The sequence below is a fragment of the Fukomys damarensis genome, unplaced genomic scaffold, assembly GCF_012274545.1.
Source record: "Fukomys damarensis isolate Sample0158 unplaced genomic scaffold, DMR_v1.0_HiC HiC_scaffold_1, whole genome shotgun sequence".
Classification (NCBI taxonomy): Eukaryota; Metazoa; Chordata; class Mammalia; order Rodentia; family Bathyergidae; genus Fukomys; species Fukomys damarensis.
This window is the reverse complement of record NW_022900913.1, coordinates 50,277,536-50,293,179: the sequence shown is the minus strand read 5'-3', so window position 1 is coordinate 50,293,179 and position 15,644 is coordinate 50,277,536. Positions and strand designations below refer to the sequence as shown.

General features: G+C 38.4%; 1 protein-coding gene, 1 long non-coding RNA gene and 1 pseudogene across 6 annotated transcripts in view; 1 reads left to right on the top strand and 2 right to left on the bottom strand.

The window, feature by feature from the left end:
* LOC104871383 overlaps window positions 1–5,525 on the top strand; it is a 19,542-nt gene extending 14,017 nt beyond the window's left edge. For both annotated transcript variants that reach the window (XR_782861.2, XR_004516207.1), the window contains exons 2-4: window positions 498–544; window positions 4,441–4,903; window positions 5,455–5,525. This is a non-coding gene — a long non-coding RNA (uncharacterized LOC104871383). The remainder of the gene's footprint in view (window positions 1–497; window positions 545–4,440; window positions 4,904–5,454) is intronic.
* The window catches only part of Nln (neurolysin), an 83,442-nt gene that overhangs the window by 36,200 nt on the left and 31,598 nt on the right, over window positions 1–15,644 (bottom strand). For all 4 annotated transcript variants that reach the window (XM_019209462.2, XM_019209461.2, XM_033761160.1 and 1 more), the window contains 3 exons: window positions 4,106–4,213; window positions 1,225–1,327; window positions 448–608 (listed from right to left, as the gene is read on the bottom strand). In XM_019209462.2, coding sequence (XP_019065007.1) covers window positions 448–608; window positions 1,225–1,327; window positions 4,106–4,213 — 372 coding nt within the window. The remainder of the gene's footprint in view (window positions 1–447; window positions 609–1,224; window positions 1,328–4,105; window positions 4,214–15,644) is intronic.
* LOC104871432 lies at window positions 6,087–8,513 on the bottom strand (annotated as a pseudogene).

The window sequence follows — 15,644 nt, the reverse complement described above, 5'->3', positions numbered from 1 at the left end:
ATACACACACACACACACACACACATATATATATATGTAATTTCTAGGCCTTGTCCTTGAAGACAGTTTGTACTCCCTCACCCCATTCCCAAGAAGCTGGGGAATAGTTACTTCTAGGAATAAACTTGCAAGTCATTTGTTGAGGAGGGAGAGCTACCTTACCAGCCCTGGGCTCCTGCCCTGGGGTGGGGGATACAACTTCTAGTTAACTTAATCCATTCTATTTTTATTAGAACAACTTAGCCTGTGTCCATGAGAGCAAGTTGCTAATGAACAAAGCAAAAGCTAAAAGTCCTCTAAGTCTGAGTTATGACACACACCCTCTCACACACACATACAAATAGGAATATCAGTCTCTGAGCTGACTTCAGTAATTGTAAACAAAACAAGCCTTTTCCTCCTGAAAATCTTCCATAAACATAAAAGAAGGACAAACATTTGTAGTACCTCTTTGCATCTTGTATTAAAAGCCATCTCCATCCTCCTTCTGGTTTCAGGTACACAACATTTCTTCATGACAGGAAAATAGTGTGGATATTTTAAGGTAATTTTATACTTGTCATTATCTGTCTTTTCTAAACTGTCAATGAAATCATCGGGAAGAGAACCTGCAAAAAGTCATTTTCTCATACATCAATTTTTCCACTCATTATTGGTTTATTTAGCATTGGCATGGTGCCTTTAAGTAGCTCTAGGAAATTTTGTGGAGTAACTGAAATTTAGGTAAAATAATAACAATCTATATAATATCACTTTGATTTTATTGGAATAGGGGTGATGGTGAGAAGCCAGGTGGCTCAGGAGATGGTATTCGTGATATTAACAGGCTGCACTGCCCCTATGCAGATGGTGTTCTGGAGAAGAACAGACAAAATGGAACCAAGAAAGGCCCAAGACAGAAGAAAAGACTGGTTTAAATTACAGTGTAGGGGTCATAGCAAAGCTGAAAAAATTTCAAGTTTCTGAAGGCTGCTGAATGCCAGGTTAAGTTAACAAGATTATAGGGGAAAATATTATGAAATAGTATACACTCTTAGTAGCCTAAAGTATAATTGTAGCTGCTTTGTCTTTTCCATAGCAAGGGTGTTAAGGTCAGTTACTGGGTCATTTTTTAAATAATTTTTTAAACTCTGATTTAAGTTTTTTGTCTAGAAAACATAACAAATGGTGAGATGACATTACTTGTATAAGTTATTTAATTTAAGAAAAGTAACAGAATTTTACCAAGTTCAGCCTTGGAAAATACAAGAAAGGTATCATCCTCATTTAGGTTTTTGTTAAAGTCAATACATAGTTCACTCATTCTTTTCTTCATTGATTTGATTTCCTGAAATAAAGAAAAATATATAGAACATTAATAATAAAAAGAAACTTTCATTTTTATTGCCATCAATAAAGTACATTTTATATGATGAGTAGACTCTACCCAACATGTCAGAGATGTGTTTGGAAAAGCAACAATTGGCAGTTTTCTATGTCATGCTGATGGTATCCGTGTGTAGTGCTTACAGAAAGGCAAACCTGGGATATATTAGAATTAGTTGTAAATCTGAAGAATAAACAAGTAATTTCAGTAAAAAAAAAAAACTGAGTAATTCTAAGGTTGATTTGGAAAAAAGGTAGTGTCTTAGTTTTACAAAACTTTTCCAAACAAAAATGATTTAGGGATCTTATTGTTTGCATAAAAAGTGTATATGAGCAAAGTAAGCAGTAAGAAAGAAATTACAAGAAAATTTATATTAATCTGGCCCAGTCTTCCCAGAATGTAAATTGGGTCTCAAAGTGGAGCTCTGCACAGAAGCACTGGCCTCACCTGGGAACTTTAGTCAGACATGCAATTCCTCAAGATATCACACTAGTTCCACTGAAATGCAAATTCTTGGGAGTAGGATGCAATAGCAAGTTTCAGTAAGTCTTCTAGGTAATTCTAAGCACACTAAAATTGAGATTTCTGCCTTTGTGCATATTGTTCAGTGTTGTTTTAGGACACTCTGATTGATGACTCCCCTCCCATTTAAAAAAAATTGTTTTTTTGAGACAGAGTCTTGCTATGCAGTTCAGGAAAGGGTGGCCTTGAACTCATGGCAATCCTCCTGCCTCAGCCTCCCAAGTGCTGGGAGTATAGGCATGCGCCACCATTCCTGACCTTCCCTCCTATTTCTTTCCTACATTGTAGTAGTGTAGTTTGGATAGAAAACACCATTTAGGTAATCATTCCTACCACAGTGACTGGGTCAGATAATCCAGGCCCGACATTCCCCTTACTAACATTTGTAGAAAATTACTAGGTGGGAGATCCAAGGACATAATAAGAAAACCATGAGGAAAAATGTGAAATAATTTTGTAACCTGTTCCACTTCTCTGATAATGCTAATTAAATTTACTTAAACTACAATGTTTCTTAAAGTGGGCCTCTGCTGAGAAGAATCAACTTCTGATTGGGGACTCAGGCAAAGGATCTACTATGAGTCAAGACATGATGGGAGTTTTGATGGGGCTTCTCTATGTTCTTCTTGATGATGGTTTGTTTATTTATTTAGGATCCACAGCCATTTTAGTAAAAGAGCAGCCTTTGTATAACATTACATGATAGTTAACTGAGTCTGTCAATTTGAGTAAGTAATGTTAAACTACATTGGCTCAGCATAGTTCTGGGTGTGGAAGACCCACTCTAAGGAGGACTGTTGCCAGAGTGGTATCAAAAGGAAATGAGGAAGTATGGCTGTTTCTTCTGATACTCTGTTTCTCCAGAAGAGCTCCAGTCTTCACTTTCCTGTTGGACATCTCCTGGTTTCCAGCGCAAACCCTTCAGCCTTTCTTTTTTTTTTGGTTTTTTGAGACAGTGTCTCACTATGTAGTTGAGACTGACCTGGAACTCACTTTGTAGCCCAGGCTGGTCTTGAACTCACAGCGATCCTCCTGCCTCAGCCTCCCGAGTGCTGGGATTACAGGTGTGCGCCACCACGCCTGGCCCCTTCAGCCTTTCATCGCAGACTCTTCAGCTGCGTTATGTGGACTTGCATGGGACACTACAGTGAGCAGCAGACCTTTGCACTCTTCCACACCCGACTCTGCAGGCAGCCACTGTAGGCCAATCCTGTAAATTCTTATATATTTGTGTATCTTGCATTAAATCTGTTTTACTAGTAAGCACTGACTCGTACACACCACCACTGAAGAAGACAGAGCAGAGAAATAGAAAAAAATCAGATGGCCAGTGGCACCACTGTGCATCCAGATCCAACTATGAAGCCCATCTATCTACCTCTGGATCTTCCAGCTACACAAGCAACAAAGTTTCTTCTGTTGTTTAAAGGAGATTTTGTTAGTTTACATGTCTGAAAGAGAACTGAAGATTGACCAGGAAGGCACAGGGTCATGCAAGTTCGGTCACCTTTCTATGAGGATGAAGAGGATACCAGGTGCTCAAAGGGGATTCAGGTAGGAAAATGGCACCTATATCTCTGTGGTGGCTGCAGTTACAACTACCAGGAGGACATTACTGGCATTCTTTGAAACTTACTACCAGCTCTGCTGTCTAGAAGAATGACCTGGAAATAAATCATGGATTATACTTCCTGTTCAAGAGGAATGAGGTTAATTCTGCAGCCCAATTTTACTGCTGAACCTGGAAGACAGGACTGGCTTTAGACAAAAGGAAGTCTGAGAGGCACTTTTTGGCAGCTAATTTCTCTTCTTTTAAGGAGCTTATATTAATTGTAGAGGATTCCATTGCAAAGTGCTGGGGTTAAAATTTCACCAATAAGGATTTTATTACCAGTATCCTATCTCTGAATGATCAAAGGAGGAAGATACAAATCAATTATTAAGACCTGGAACTAACTCTTAAAGAGTATTAAAAAGAGCAGGAGAAATAAGTCCAACATATGAAGCAAATAAAACTTGAATAGGATTAAAGAATATTTATTGTCAGTCACCGGGAGTTATAGCACAAAGCACTGAATACCAACTATACTGTAAATGGATTAATATTATGGGTTATTTGATTACAGCTTATCTGTTTCCCTATTTCCTGATTTTTATTGTAGTTTGTTTTACTGTAGTTTCATTTTGTCCCATTAGGAAAAGGAAACATTAACTCACATTCTGTACTTGTTCTGGAAGATGAAGTCCACTCCTTTTTCCCATTTTAACCGACTTTTCCAAGTATCGTCTGGCTTCAGGCTTTATCTTCTCCAAATCACAAGTTTCCTGAAATTAAAAGCATGATAACCATTTCTGTTGCAACAGTACATACTTATAAAGTACAAGACCAAAGAAATATATTCATCATTTCTTTTGGGTTATGAAGCACATAGGTGATTACAAGGTCCTTTTGAAGCTTTAATTTATTTTATGCTTTATTGAGGTTCTGCTCATTTAAAACAGAAATGTTAAACAAATAAAAAGCTAACCAGAATTTCCTTGCCTTGCCTCAGAATTGAGACGGCTTGAACCACTGGAAGGACATGATAACAGAAGTATTTACAAAATCTCATTCTGAACATTCTTTATGAGTGAGTGGTCTTTTTCACAAAACATACTTTTTATCACAAATCATCTGGATTTAATTTTCTATCATTTGCTAACCTGGTTCTACTTGAAAGGCAGCAATAAAAACAATGGGGTAAATTCTACACAATGCAGAGTGGGACTCTTTTGTCAAGAAGCCAAACAAGGACAGCTGGATAAAACCCCACCCAGTAAAGGCTTTATTGGAAGGCTTCATAACTGCCTTCCTGCTACTTAGCAAAAGAGAGTAAGGGACCAAGTATCTGAGGAGAAACAGCACTATACAAAAGACTGAAGCTGTTGGTGGATCTGAATTGTGAGCAGCAACACAACACTCACTCCAAAGAACAGAGGGCCCTGGAGAACGGAAGATACCCCAGCCACAGCAAGGTAACAAAAACACAACACATTTCTCCAAAAGAGGTGGTAGAATATTTATAGCACATCTACATGAGTGGTCAGTTAGTGGTTCCTATGAGGAAACGGACTCCAGACAGATTGAGCAGGTACAATGGGATTCAGTTTGGGTGACAGCCAATGAAACGAAGGCCTTATGTAACTGGAGCCTTACAGACTCCATGACACAGGTGCCCATCGTTGAGCGCTCCTCATTTCACAACTCATTAGATCTTTACAAGTTTTATTTGACTTTATGATCATTTTAGACTGCTGGTGGTGCTAAGCTCATGCTACAACAATTTGGTAACTATCTTTTACCTTTTTTTGCAGCAGGTTAATAGAGAGTTGCATTTTAACTAGGGGTATATACCATTTAGGATAGAAACCTTATTTCACTCATCTTACCAAAAATAACCTGTGTCATAGTAATAAGGCACCCATTAACACACATTATTCAAAGTTTCCTCTGAGTTTATCCTCAGTGGAGGCAAAATACAGTTAGACTCCTTTCTCCATAACAACTTCTTCTTGTGTCCCTGTAGAATTTGAGAGTATGCTGGCCTGGCTGGAGTCTCCATCTGGTACTGACACCCACTGGGATCCTAGTAGCAAGAGTCTGTAATAGGAAGAAATCCAGAATTCCCAGGGGAAGACTGAACTAAAGGTTGGCTCCCTTGGGGATGGCCAGAAGTTTAAATCAGTGTTCATGCAGCTGTGACTCACCTGTATGCATCTTGGTTGGCTTTAATAGTGCCAGGAAGTCGGCCTTGAGGTATGAGCCATGGAAACACAGGTCTCTAGACACCACAGTATTGCAAGTTATAAAGCTGGGGAGAATTACACAGTGTGCACTGGGGTGTGTGTGTGTGTGTGTGTGTGTGTGTGTGTGTGTGTGTGTCTGTGTGTGTGGATCCTTGGTGAGAAGGCCTGGCAAGGGCTGGGTAAGCTGTTAAGGACATAAGTGAGCAGGTCAATATCTAGAGTAGAGCACCATCCAGTGAGAATCTGACACATGGTTCTTGGTCCTATTTAACCCTGAGTCTAGAGGAGAGACTTGTAACAAAACCTCAGCTGACATAAGTAGAATTCCTACTTCTTGATCACAATGGTTGATCACAACAGGCTCTCACACTGGGTAGGTCTAAACTTATTGTATCTACAGGTAGTAGGGTTGCTATTTCAGGAAGCCTGGAAGTATAATTAGGACAGTAAACTCAAATTTCATACTCTAGATTAAATCAAAACTACTTACTCTCAAAATAGGCAATACAGGTATTAAATAGGTAAAAGGATAATTCAAGAAAATTTATCCCTGAATTATGTTCATAATGACTATGCTATAATGATTAATTAGCACATAGAAATGTTTAACTTACCACAAAAGACACAAAAAATTCTGGCTCAGTTTTAAGTAGATACACCTTGCCAGTCAGACTCTGGTCTCAGTCAATCTCTGAAAGCCTCTGGTAGGAGTGAAATGCTTCTGAAATGTGCTTTTTATGCACATTCCTGTTCCAGAGCCCTTCATCATAACATGGTTCTTTAAAATCCCCATGTGAAGTCAGCATCACCACCAAGGACTACCGGGAGGGGTCAGCAACACTTCCAACCACTTTGCTGTAACTGTGCCATCTTGCCCAAACAAAAATCTCTTCCCTTGAATCTGTACCAGCCCACAATCTTGGGTGAAATTTCTTCTCTTTAAAGGGGAGAGGGATAAAGCTCTCTAAAGTAATTTTTAAGTTTATACACTTGGACAATAAGTAGACTTATTTTAACTTCTTTGATGACAAGAATTATTTTCCCCTTAGCCTCCTCTTATAACAAAGAGCTTTTATATGAGTATGTTCATATGCTCTTCCCTCTTACAGGAATGCTTATGTATTTATTTTACAGATGAGAAAACTGAACTTAAATGTTCTTTCCCAAATCGTTTTTTTTGTTGTTGTTGTTGTTGTTTTGTTTTTTTGAGACAGGGTCTCACTATGTAGTTGAGACTGACCTGGAACTCACTATGTAGCCCAGGCTGGTCAAACTCACAGTGATCCTCCTGCCTCAGCCTCCCGAGTGCTGGGATTACAGGCATGCGCCACCACAGCCCAGCTACCCTTAATTCATTATCAATCATCTTGAAGCTTTCATAATAAAAAATGGGAAATTTTCTTGATTTCATTCAAATCCTCTCCAATTTCTGAACCACGATTTTGTCCTTTTCTTCATAAGATCTTTATATTTTAAGTTTCTAATATTCATAAGTAAAAATTATTCCAGTGGGATATTGTGTTGTGCATAATGTGTAATATCAATGTTCTTGAAAGAACATCTCAGAAGATGGAGTTTACTTCTTTCTCAGAATATCATTGGAAAATGGACTCAGAAACCTTGAATTTGCTAGGGAAACACAGGAAGATGTTACTGGAGGTCAAAGGCTATATGACTATATAGGCTATAGTTCAGTGGTAGAGTATTTGCCTAGCATGTGTAAGTCCCTAGGTTCAATCTCCAGTAGCATTAAAAATAAAAAAAGTAATATGTTATTGGTGCCTATTTTAAAAGTTAAAATAGATACATAACTGGTTTCACCCGCAGTTTAATTTTATTTCCTTTTTTTTTTTTTTTTTTTTTTGGGGTTTTTTTTTTTGTGCTTGCGAGGCAGGCGGCGGAACCACTGAGCTAACTCCCCAGCCCTATTTCCTTTTTCTTCCATTTATTTTTTTCCCCCAGCCCATGACATTTACTGTTTTCCCCCCACTATTTAATTTAATTTTATTATTTTTTAAAAATTTTATTTTTTTGGTACTGGGGATTGAACTCGAGTCCTTGCACTTGTAAAGCAGGCGGTGGAACCACTGAGTTAAATCCCCAGCTTGAATTTTATTTAAGAAAAGATCAACTTTCATTTTTTTACACCTTAATAACTGGCATTAATGAAAGTCAATATAATCATGGTCAAAATTATTCTGTCAAAATCTTAGAAATAAATTTTTGGTGCTAGTATGTTTACACACAACTCAATTTTTGGTGTAAAGTTATCTGCAAGAAAAAACATTTGGGACCCGGGCGTGGTGGCGCACGCCTGTAATCCCAGCACTTCAGGGGCTGAGGCAGGAGAATCGCTGTGAGTTTGATACCAGCCTGGGCTACATAGTGAGTTCCAGGTCAGTCTCCACTACATAGTGAGACCCTGTCTCAAAAAACCAAAAAAACCCCCCAAAACACAAAACAAAACAAAAAAACATTTGGTTTACTTCATTAATAGGATATCTCTTAATGCTGGGATGGACTTTACTTGGTATTTCTTCTGCTGCTGAGTTTAGCATAGTCATCTGTTGATTGTATGAATGGAGTTGAGTGGAGAGGTGCTCATAATGTTAATTCCAAATAAGAGTACACAACCAATTACTATAGCAATAAGAAGGCAGGCAGGCTGTGCGACTGCCCAGTATCTTTGAGGCCAAGTAGGTTAAGCCTAAAGAGTGTAGCCAAGATTCAGGAATGAAAGTCCATACAAGATAAGTATGAAGCCAAATTGCGAGCTTAAGAAAAATACAAAGCCATAAATTGCTCTTTCTGGCAATGTTAACAGTGAATTTTCCACCATTTTTCCTGTGGCTTTGGACAGACTGTGGCAGGGTGTGGGAGGACCCTGACCTTGGGTCCTGCATAGGTTGACCTGGGCCCCTTCAACCACTGGGCCACCTCAGTGGGAAGTTCTTTGCACAAGCATCAGCCTCGGAGCTGCAGCTGGGGGTGGCAGCAGAACGGAGGGAGGAGACAAGGCAAGATGATCGACCCAGTCCAGGCACTGGAGCCCAGAGACCCTAGTGGGGAGCTGGAAGGGCTGCCCGAGAGTGGGGGCCAGTAGGTGGCTACTGTTGGGTTTTTATAGTATACAGAACTTTCTCAGGCAGCTGACTGCTGGTCTGTGATTTAATGTGCCATCACAGGATTCATGGCTTTCCTGTGAGCCATGACAAGGAGACAGAATTGGGGCAGCACATTGCATGAAGATGTGTTTTACTCAGGGCTAGTTCAATTCTACTCAACATACATTTATTGAGCTCCTATTTATGCCAAGCACTAGGGAAATAAAGATGAACATCCTTGAGGTGCTGTAAGTCATATAAAGGGGGAAAATTCTATTAACAGATAATGTCAATATTATGTAATGCCGGGCATGGTGGAACATGCCTGTAATTGCAGCACTTGGGAGGCTGAGGCAGGAGGATCACCTGAGTTTGAGGTCAGTGCAAACTGCATAGTAAGACCCTGTCTAAAAAAAATAAAAATTACATAATGTGAATAAGGACCAAAAGAAAGGAGGAGGAGGAGGAGGAGAAGCAGCATCTGGATAAACTCAAATAAAGGACTCTTGGACACTGGGGAAACTAGCCATGGTAGTTGATACTTTACAGCTGGACCCCTATTCTTATGAAGTCTTGAGAAAACATCAAGTTTTGATAACATTGTATTGGGTATGGTAAATAAGTAGAACTAAATTGTGAATGTATGTGTGTATGTACGCATTCACTCATTCATTTATTCAGTGGGACTAGTGACTGAACCCAGGGCACTAGCATTGAGCTACTTTCTAGCTCCCTCCCCCTTTTTAATTTTGAGACAGGGCCTCACTAAATTGCCCAGGCTGGGCTCAAACTTGCAATTCTCCTGTCTTAGCCTGTCAGAGTGCTGGGATTACTTGTATGTACTATGACACTCAGCTTGGCTCTGGTTATGGCACTGGCTCTCTATGGGCAGTAGAGTAGGTGGGAACACATATGTTTAAAAGCATCTGTACTTGGGCTGGAGCTGTAGGTAAGTGGTAGAGCCTGTGCTTACCATGAATGAGGCCCTGGGTTCAACTGTCAGCACTGAAAAAAAAAAAAGTCTGTACTTAATCTCATGACCTATTCACTAGCATTGTAACACTGAAACTTTCCCTTTTAAATCATAATTTGCTTAAGATAAACTGGGAAAGCCAAAGCCTACAGCTCTGAAAAAATGTATACAATATTACAATTGGTTATTCTATTTCACAAATTTAGCTGGCACAATTCAGCCACTATTTTACCAAAGAATTCTTATTGTGCATTTATTATTTAGCAACTGACTGTAATAAAATGCACCTGAACTGTTTTATCATGAAAACATTGTACATTTTCCCTCACCAACACCGCTAAAAAGAACATTTATAAAACTGACTTTTGCTGATTTTTTGGTTAATGACTGAGTAGACTTTGTCAGAACTAGAAAATACCAAGACCTGCTGCCATAACTGCCAGATTTTTAAATTGGGTTATCATTTTAGCTAACAGGATGCATAAATTTTTATTTTCTTTTTCTTTTGTTAGAATTAAGAACATATTTTGTCAAAAAAAATTACATTTTGTCTTAGTTACTTTTCTCGTTGCTGAGACAAAATATCCAACCACCCACAAGCTAAGGGAGTAAAGGTCTATTTAGCTGAGTTTGCAGAGGTTTCAGCACATAGTTGGCTGGCTCCAAGGCAGGGTGGCACATGGCACAGGGGTGCTGTAGAGGAGAAAAAATTCACGGCATGCAGAAGACAGCAAAAGCAAGCGTGGCACTTTAAAGATGTCCTCCTGCACCTTTAATTTACCCAGGATACTTAGGGCAGGTAACACTCACATCCTTAATCCTAGTGCCCTGGAGCCTAGCATTGTACCATGAATTAATCCCAATGCCACACTCTAAATCCAGCAACTTCTGAAAAAGCCCCACCTATGACTGCTTAAACCTTTGGGGGACATCCAGACATAAGCCATAACACATTTAATATGCTAAATTTTTATGTAATAATTGATATCAACAAATGAATATAATTATATACACGAAAGTTATCTTAAATCTAAAAGTTATCTTAAATTAAATCTACCCTTCACTTACAAAATAGAACATTAACAACACTGTTGCACTGACCAATATAACAGCTTATGCAAAAGAAAACGGTGTTGAATTTTATGATAAACTTTTTTTAGTTTTAACACATAAATATATTTAATTTTGGATCTTTTTGAGCTTTATAAAATGATAATATTGTATGCAGCACTCTGCAATTTATTTTTATTGTTACTAAGTTGAACCATACAGTTTCACAGTTGTTATATTCATTTCAATGTTTATAAGATACTCAACTGTATAAATATATCAATTTGACTGATTCTTTTTATTGCTTATAGAAAACTGGGTTGAAATATTCTTTTTCTTTTTTTTTTTCAGAACTGAGGATCGAACTCAGGACATTGCACTTACCAGGCAGGCATAGTGCCACTGAGCTATATCCCTGGCACTTCAATGTTTTTATTGTAATGTTGCTATGAACATTTGTTCAATTTCATTGGGCACACGTGCAAAAATATCTCTAAGACAGTGGCGGCAAACCTATGGTATGCATGCCTCAGCCAGCAGTTTGTGGTCACTGAAAGCTCTTAAAAGGTTTGCCATCCCTGTTTAGGGAAATACCTGGGGTGGGGGTAGAGAGGGTACGCTAGGTGGTAGAGAATTTAGGATTGATTTTATCCAGATTAGTTATTACTATATTTAATTAATCACATTCTTACTAGCGCTGTACAAACATTTTCATTGATCTACATTCAGATAGAAACCTGGCATTGTCAGACTTCTTAATTTTTGCCAGTCTTGTGTGTAAAAAATAGTAACTTATTGTGGCCTTAATTTGCAGTTTCCTGATTAATAATGAGGTTATCTTTTCACATGTTAATTGCCATTTGTGTTTCTTCTGACATCTCTTCATATCATCCGACCATTTTTTTACTGGGATGTTCCTTTGTTACCTATATAGTAGTTTTCAATATATCTAGAATACTTTGCTAATGTAAAGTTCTGTAATTTTCACTTTATGAATAGAAGTTATTTTGATGTAGTCAATGTTTTAGTCTTATATTTCATAAGTAGCACTTTTGTGTCTTGTTTAAGAAACTTCTGTGCCAGATGTCATAAAGATATTGTCCTATATAAACTTCTAGAAATGCTGTTTTAATCCTTTAAGACTTTAATGTATTAGGAATTATTTTTCAGTTTGTTGTGAGGAAGAACCTGCATTTTATTTTTTTTGCACATTAACTCATGTTCCAATAGCAATTACTAAAGGCCTATTTTATGAATCTGCCACTAGCTTGTTTCTCATATTAGTTTGTTGAACATTCTTATGGTTTAGAGAGGGACCTTGTGCTTGAGCTAAATCCCTGGCCCTCCTTCCCTCTTTCTCTGTTTTCTGGGCCCCATGATCTGAGCAACTTTCCATCATGCAGCTCTTCTACCACAGATTTAAACTTCTAAAAACCATGAGCCAAAATAAGCCTTTTCTCCATGTGAGTATAGGGTATTTTCTCTATGCGATAAGAAAAGTGACTAAGACAAATACTTAATAAATTTGTACCAGTTCTTCTGCTAGAGGTTCAAAACAGTGAACATGATACAGCCTTCCTTTACAGGTTTAACATACAGTGCACAAACCATTTGGCAAGCACTTACCAACCACCTTATAGCTCTTACTTTTTGTTTTGGTGTTTTGGGGTCAGGTCTCACGATGTATTCCAGGCTGGGCTTGAACTTAGTATGTAGCTCAGGCTGCCTCAGGCTCTTGGTGATCATTTTGCCTCAGCCTCCTGACTGCTGGGACTACAGTGAATACCAACACATCTGGCTTCACTTGGTGGCTCTTGGAAGGCTACCATTTATCATCTTTAGTTTTTCCACTTATAAGAAAGATTACCTCACAAGATGGGAATGAAAGTTAAGTCAGATGGCCCTACTGTTATTCAGATATAAAGTACTGCTAATAGCCACATACTGGAGGGACAGAGGGGGTAAGACCATAACACACAGGTTAGGGTCTAGTATAGTTTCTGTCATACATTTAGCCAACACATTATTTATTTTGGAGATTTTGAAACATGAATGAAAATTCAGGGATACTCCCCAGACTGAGAAGTGGTCCTTAAACCTGAGTACTTGTCAGTGACCAGTCACCTATGTTAGCTTTCTTCTACTGTGACCAACTAACTGATAATCAATTAATAGGAAAGAAAGGTTTTATTCTGGCTCATGGTTTCAAAGGTTTCCACCGACGGTCAACTCTACTGATTTTTAGGCCAGCAGAAAAGCAGTGTATTATGGTGGGGAGTACATGGTAGAACAAAGCTATCAACCTCACAGTATCCAGGAAACAAAGAGAAAGGAAGGGGATAGGGTTCTAATGTCTTTTTCAAGAATGTGCTGCCGGTCTGCTTACTGCTTTTCTGTCTCCTCCTGACTGCTTGTCATGGAGTGATTCCCCTCTAACATGTCACCCTGACTTGCAGCCAGCTGACTATGGACTGAGTCCTCTACAAACTGTGAACTAATATAAACCTTTCCTCCTTAAAAAAAAAAAAAAAATATGCTGCCAAAGACTTCACTTCTTTCTACTAGGCCTCAACTCCTAAAGGTTCCACCACCTGTCACTACTGCCACAGGCTGGAAACCAAGCCTGTAGCAATGATACTTGGAAGATATTCATGATCCAAACCACAGCATCACTCATTACAGTACAGAAATGGTGCTATATGACTCCTGAGATCATTAAAGGCAAGGTACACACTCTGCTGCAATACTTGCATTGGAGCCCTAAGTCTCCAGCAAAGAACTCCTCTCCCCTGATGCTACTATGTTTTAAGGAAGCCCCAATTAACCCACATAAACAGATTACATAAAGATGCCCTATATAATGGACTGAATTGTGTCCTCTCAAAATTCATTTGTTGAAGCCCTAAACCCCTACCCCATGTGACTATACTTGAAGACAGATTTTTTAGAGGAGGTAACGTAGGATAAATGGAGTAAAAGGGTGAGACACTAATTTGAGAGGATTCTTGACTTTATAATGAGAGGAGCAAAACTGTATTGAGGAAAGGCCACATAAGTACTCAGTGGAAAGGGGCAATATGTAAGCCAGAAGGGAGCTCTCATCAGGTGATCATGCTAGTACTCTCATTTTAGACTTCTAGTCTCTGAAGTTTAACAGAAAAGTTAAATTTTTATTGTTTAAGCCACTGTGGTATTTTGTTATGATGGCCCGCGCTGACCAATATTCCTTCAGACTGCACAGACAAGATGCCTGGCTAGCCTCTGCCAGCTTCAACTCCAGCCACTGATGCCTGAAACTGCACGTGACTCTGAATCATAAGTGTACATGTGATTCCTTTCTGAATTCCTGGTCCACAGACACTCTGAGAGAAAATAAAACAACAGTTGCTGTTGTGGCCACTAAGTTTTGGAACAATGTGTTATGCATCAATGGGTAATAGGCATCTTTATTGTGTACAGATCTGTGCAAAGAACTATGAAATGCAATTTCACATTTCTATTTATTAATCTTAAGTGAGAAATGACATGAGCACTAAAATAACATTTTATATCCAAGTTGGATATTACATTTGATTACCATCTACATTGTTGGTAACTTGGGAACTCAATATTATTCAGAGCAGCTGGGTGTGGTGGTGCACGCCTGTAATCCGAGAACTCAGAAGGCTGAGGCAGGAGGATCGCTGTGAGTTCGAGACCATCTTGCATAGTGAGCTCCAGTTCAGTTTCAACTAAATAGTGTGACAGTCTCAAAAAAAAAAAAAAAATCAGAGTACTCTCACTTTAGTACAGCATGCCTGAAACTGCTGACTTCATATTAATTTAAGATCTTATGTACCCAGCTTGATGAATGCCTTGAGTATTGCACTGTCCTATGTCATTTACAGTATTAAAAAGGAAAAATAAATAGAATATTTGAATTGTAACTAATTTTTTTGTATAGTTATGAATGGGGTAAGATTTAACATTTATTAGGGAACCAAAACATGGATGAAGGGGAGGAGGAAGGGAATGAGATGCAAAAAGAATTAAAATAGGTTATGCACATGTTACAACTCCCTATGATGAATGTAACCACATACTGATACATAAAAAAGCTTTACTATTTATTAAAGTGTCTAACCCCAGTAGAAAACTGATACTTACAATTCTAAAGTTTAATAAATATTGCCTAAATAAACATGAGTATGTCAAAAGTACTACAAGTAACTAAATTTACCCAGTGAGTTTCAATGCAAAAACAAATATAACAATTAATTTATATTATTCTGGTATAGCCCTAGGCATTGTAGAAGACCCTAAAAAAGTTCACAAAATAATCCACATGTATGAAACGAGTAGCTCCACTGGAAAGGGAAAAACCTGTGGAACTAATTCTGAACCTACCTTAAATTGTTACTACAAAATCCTGAAATAAACTAGTGCAAATAAATATAGACCTGATGAATGCATTGTGTCCACCAGGTACCAGTGTGCGGCACTCTACAGGCAGCAATTGCCTCTGAATGTAGTGATCAGTCCCAAACACACAGAAAATTAATTTTTATTACCAAGTGTGACAATACAATGTAAAACAACAAACTTTCTGTATCTTTATAAGTTTCATAAGAATCAGAGAATAGTAACAAAAACATTATTCCAAGTGAGTAAGTCACAACAAATGAAAGGTGAGCTCAGCGGTGGAGCACTTGTCTACTGCGTATAGCACCTCAAAGAAAAAAAAGTTGTAGGGCCAGGGATTTAGCTCAGTGGTTCTGCCACCTCCTCTCAAGCACAAGGTCCAGAGTTCAATCCCTGCTACCAAAAAAAAAAAAAAAAAAAAAAAAGGGGAAAAAAACAGGCG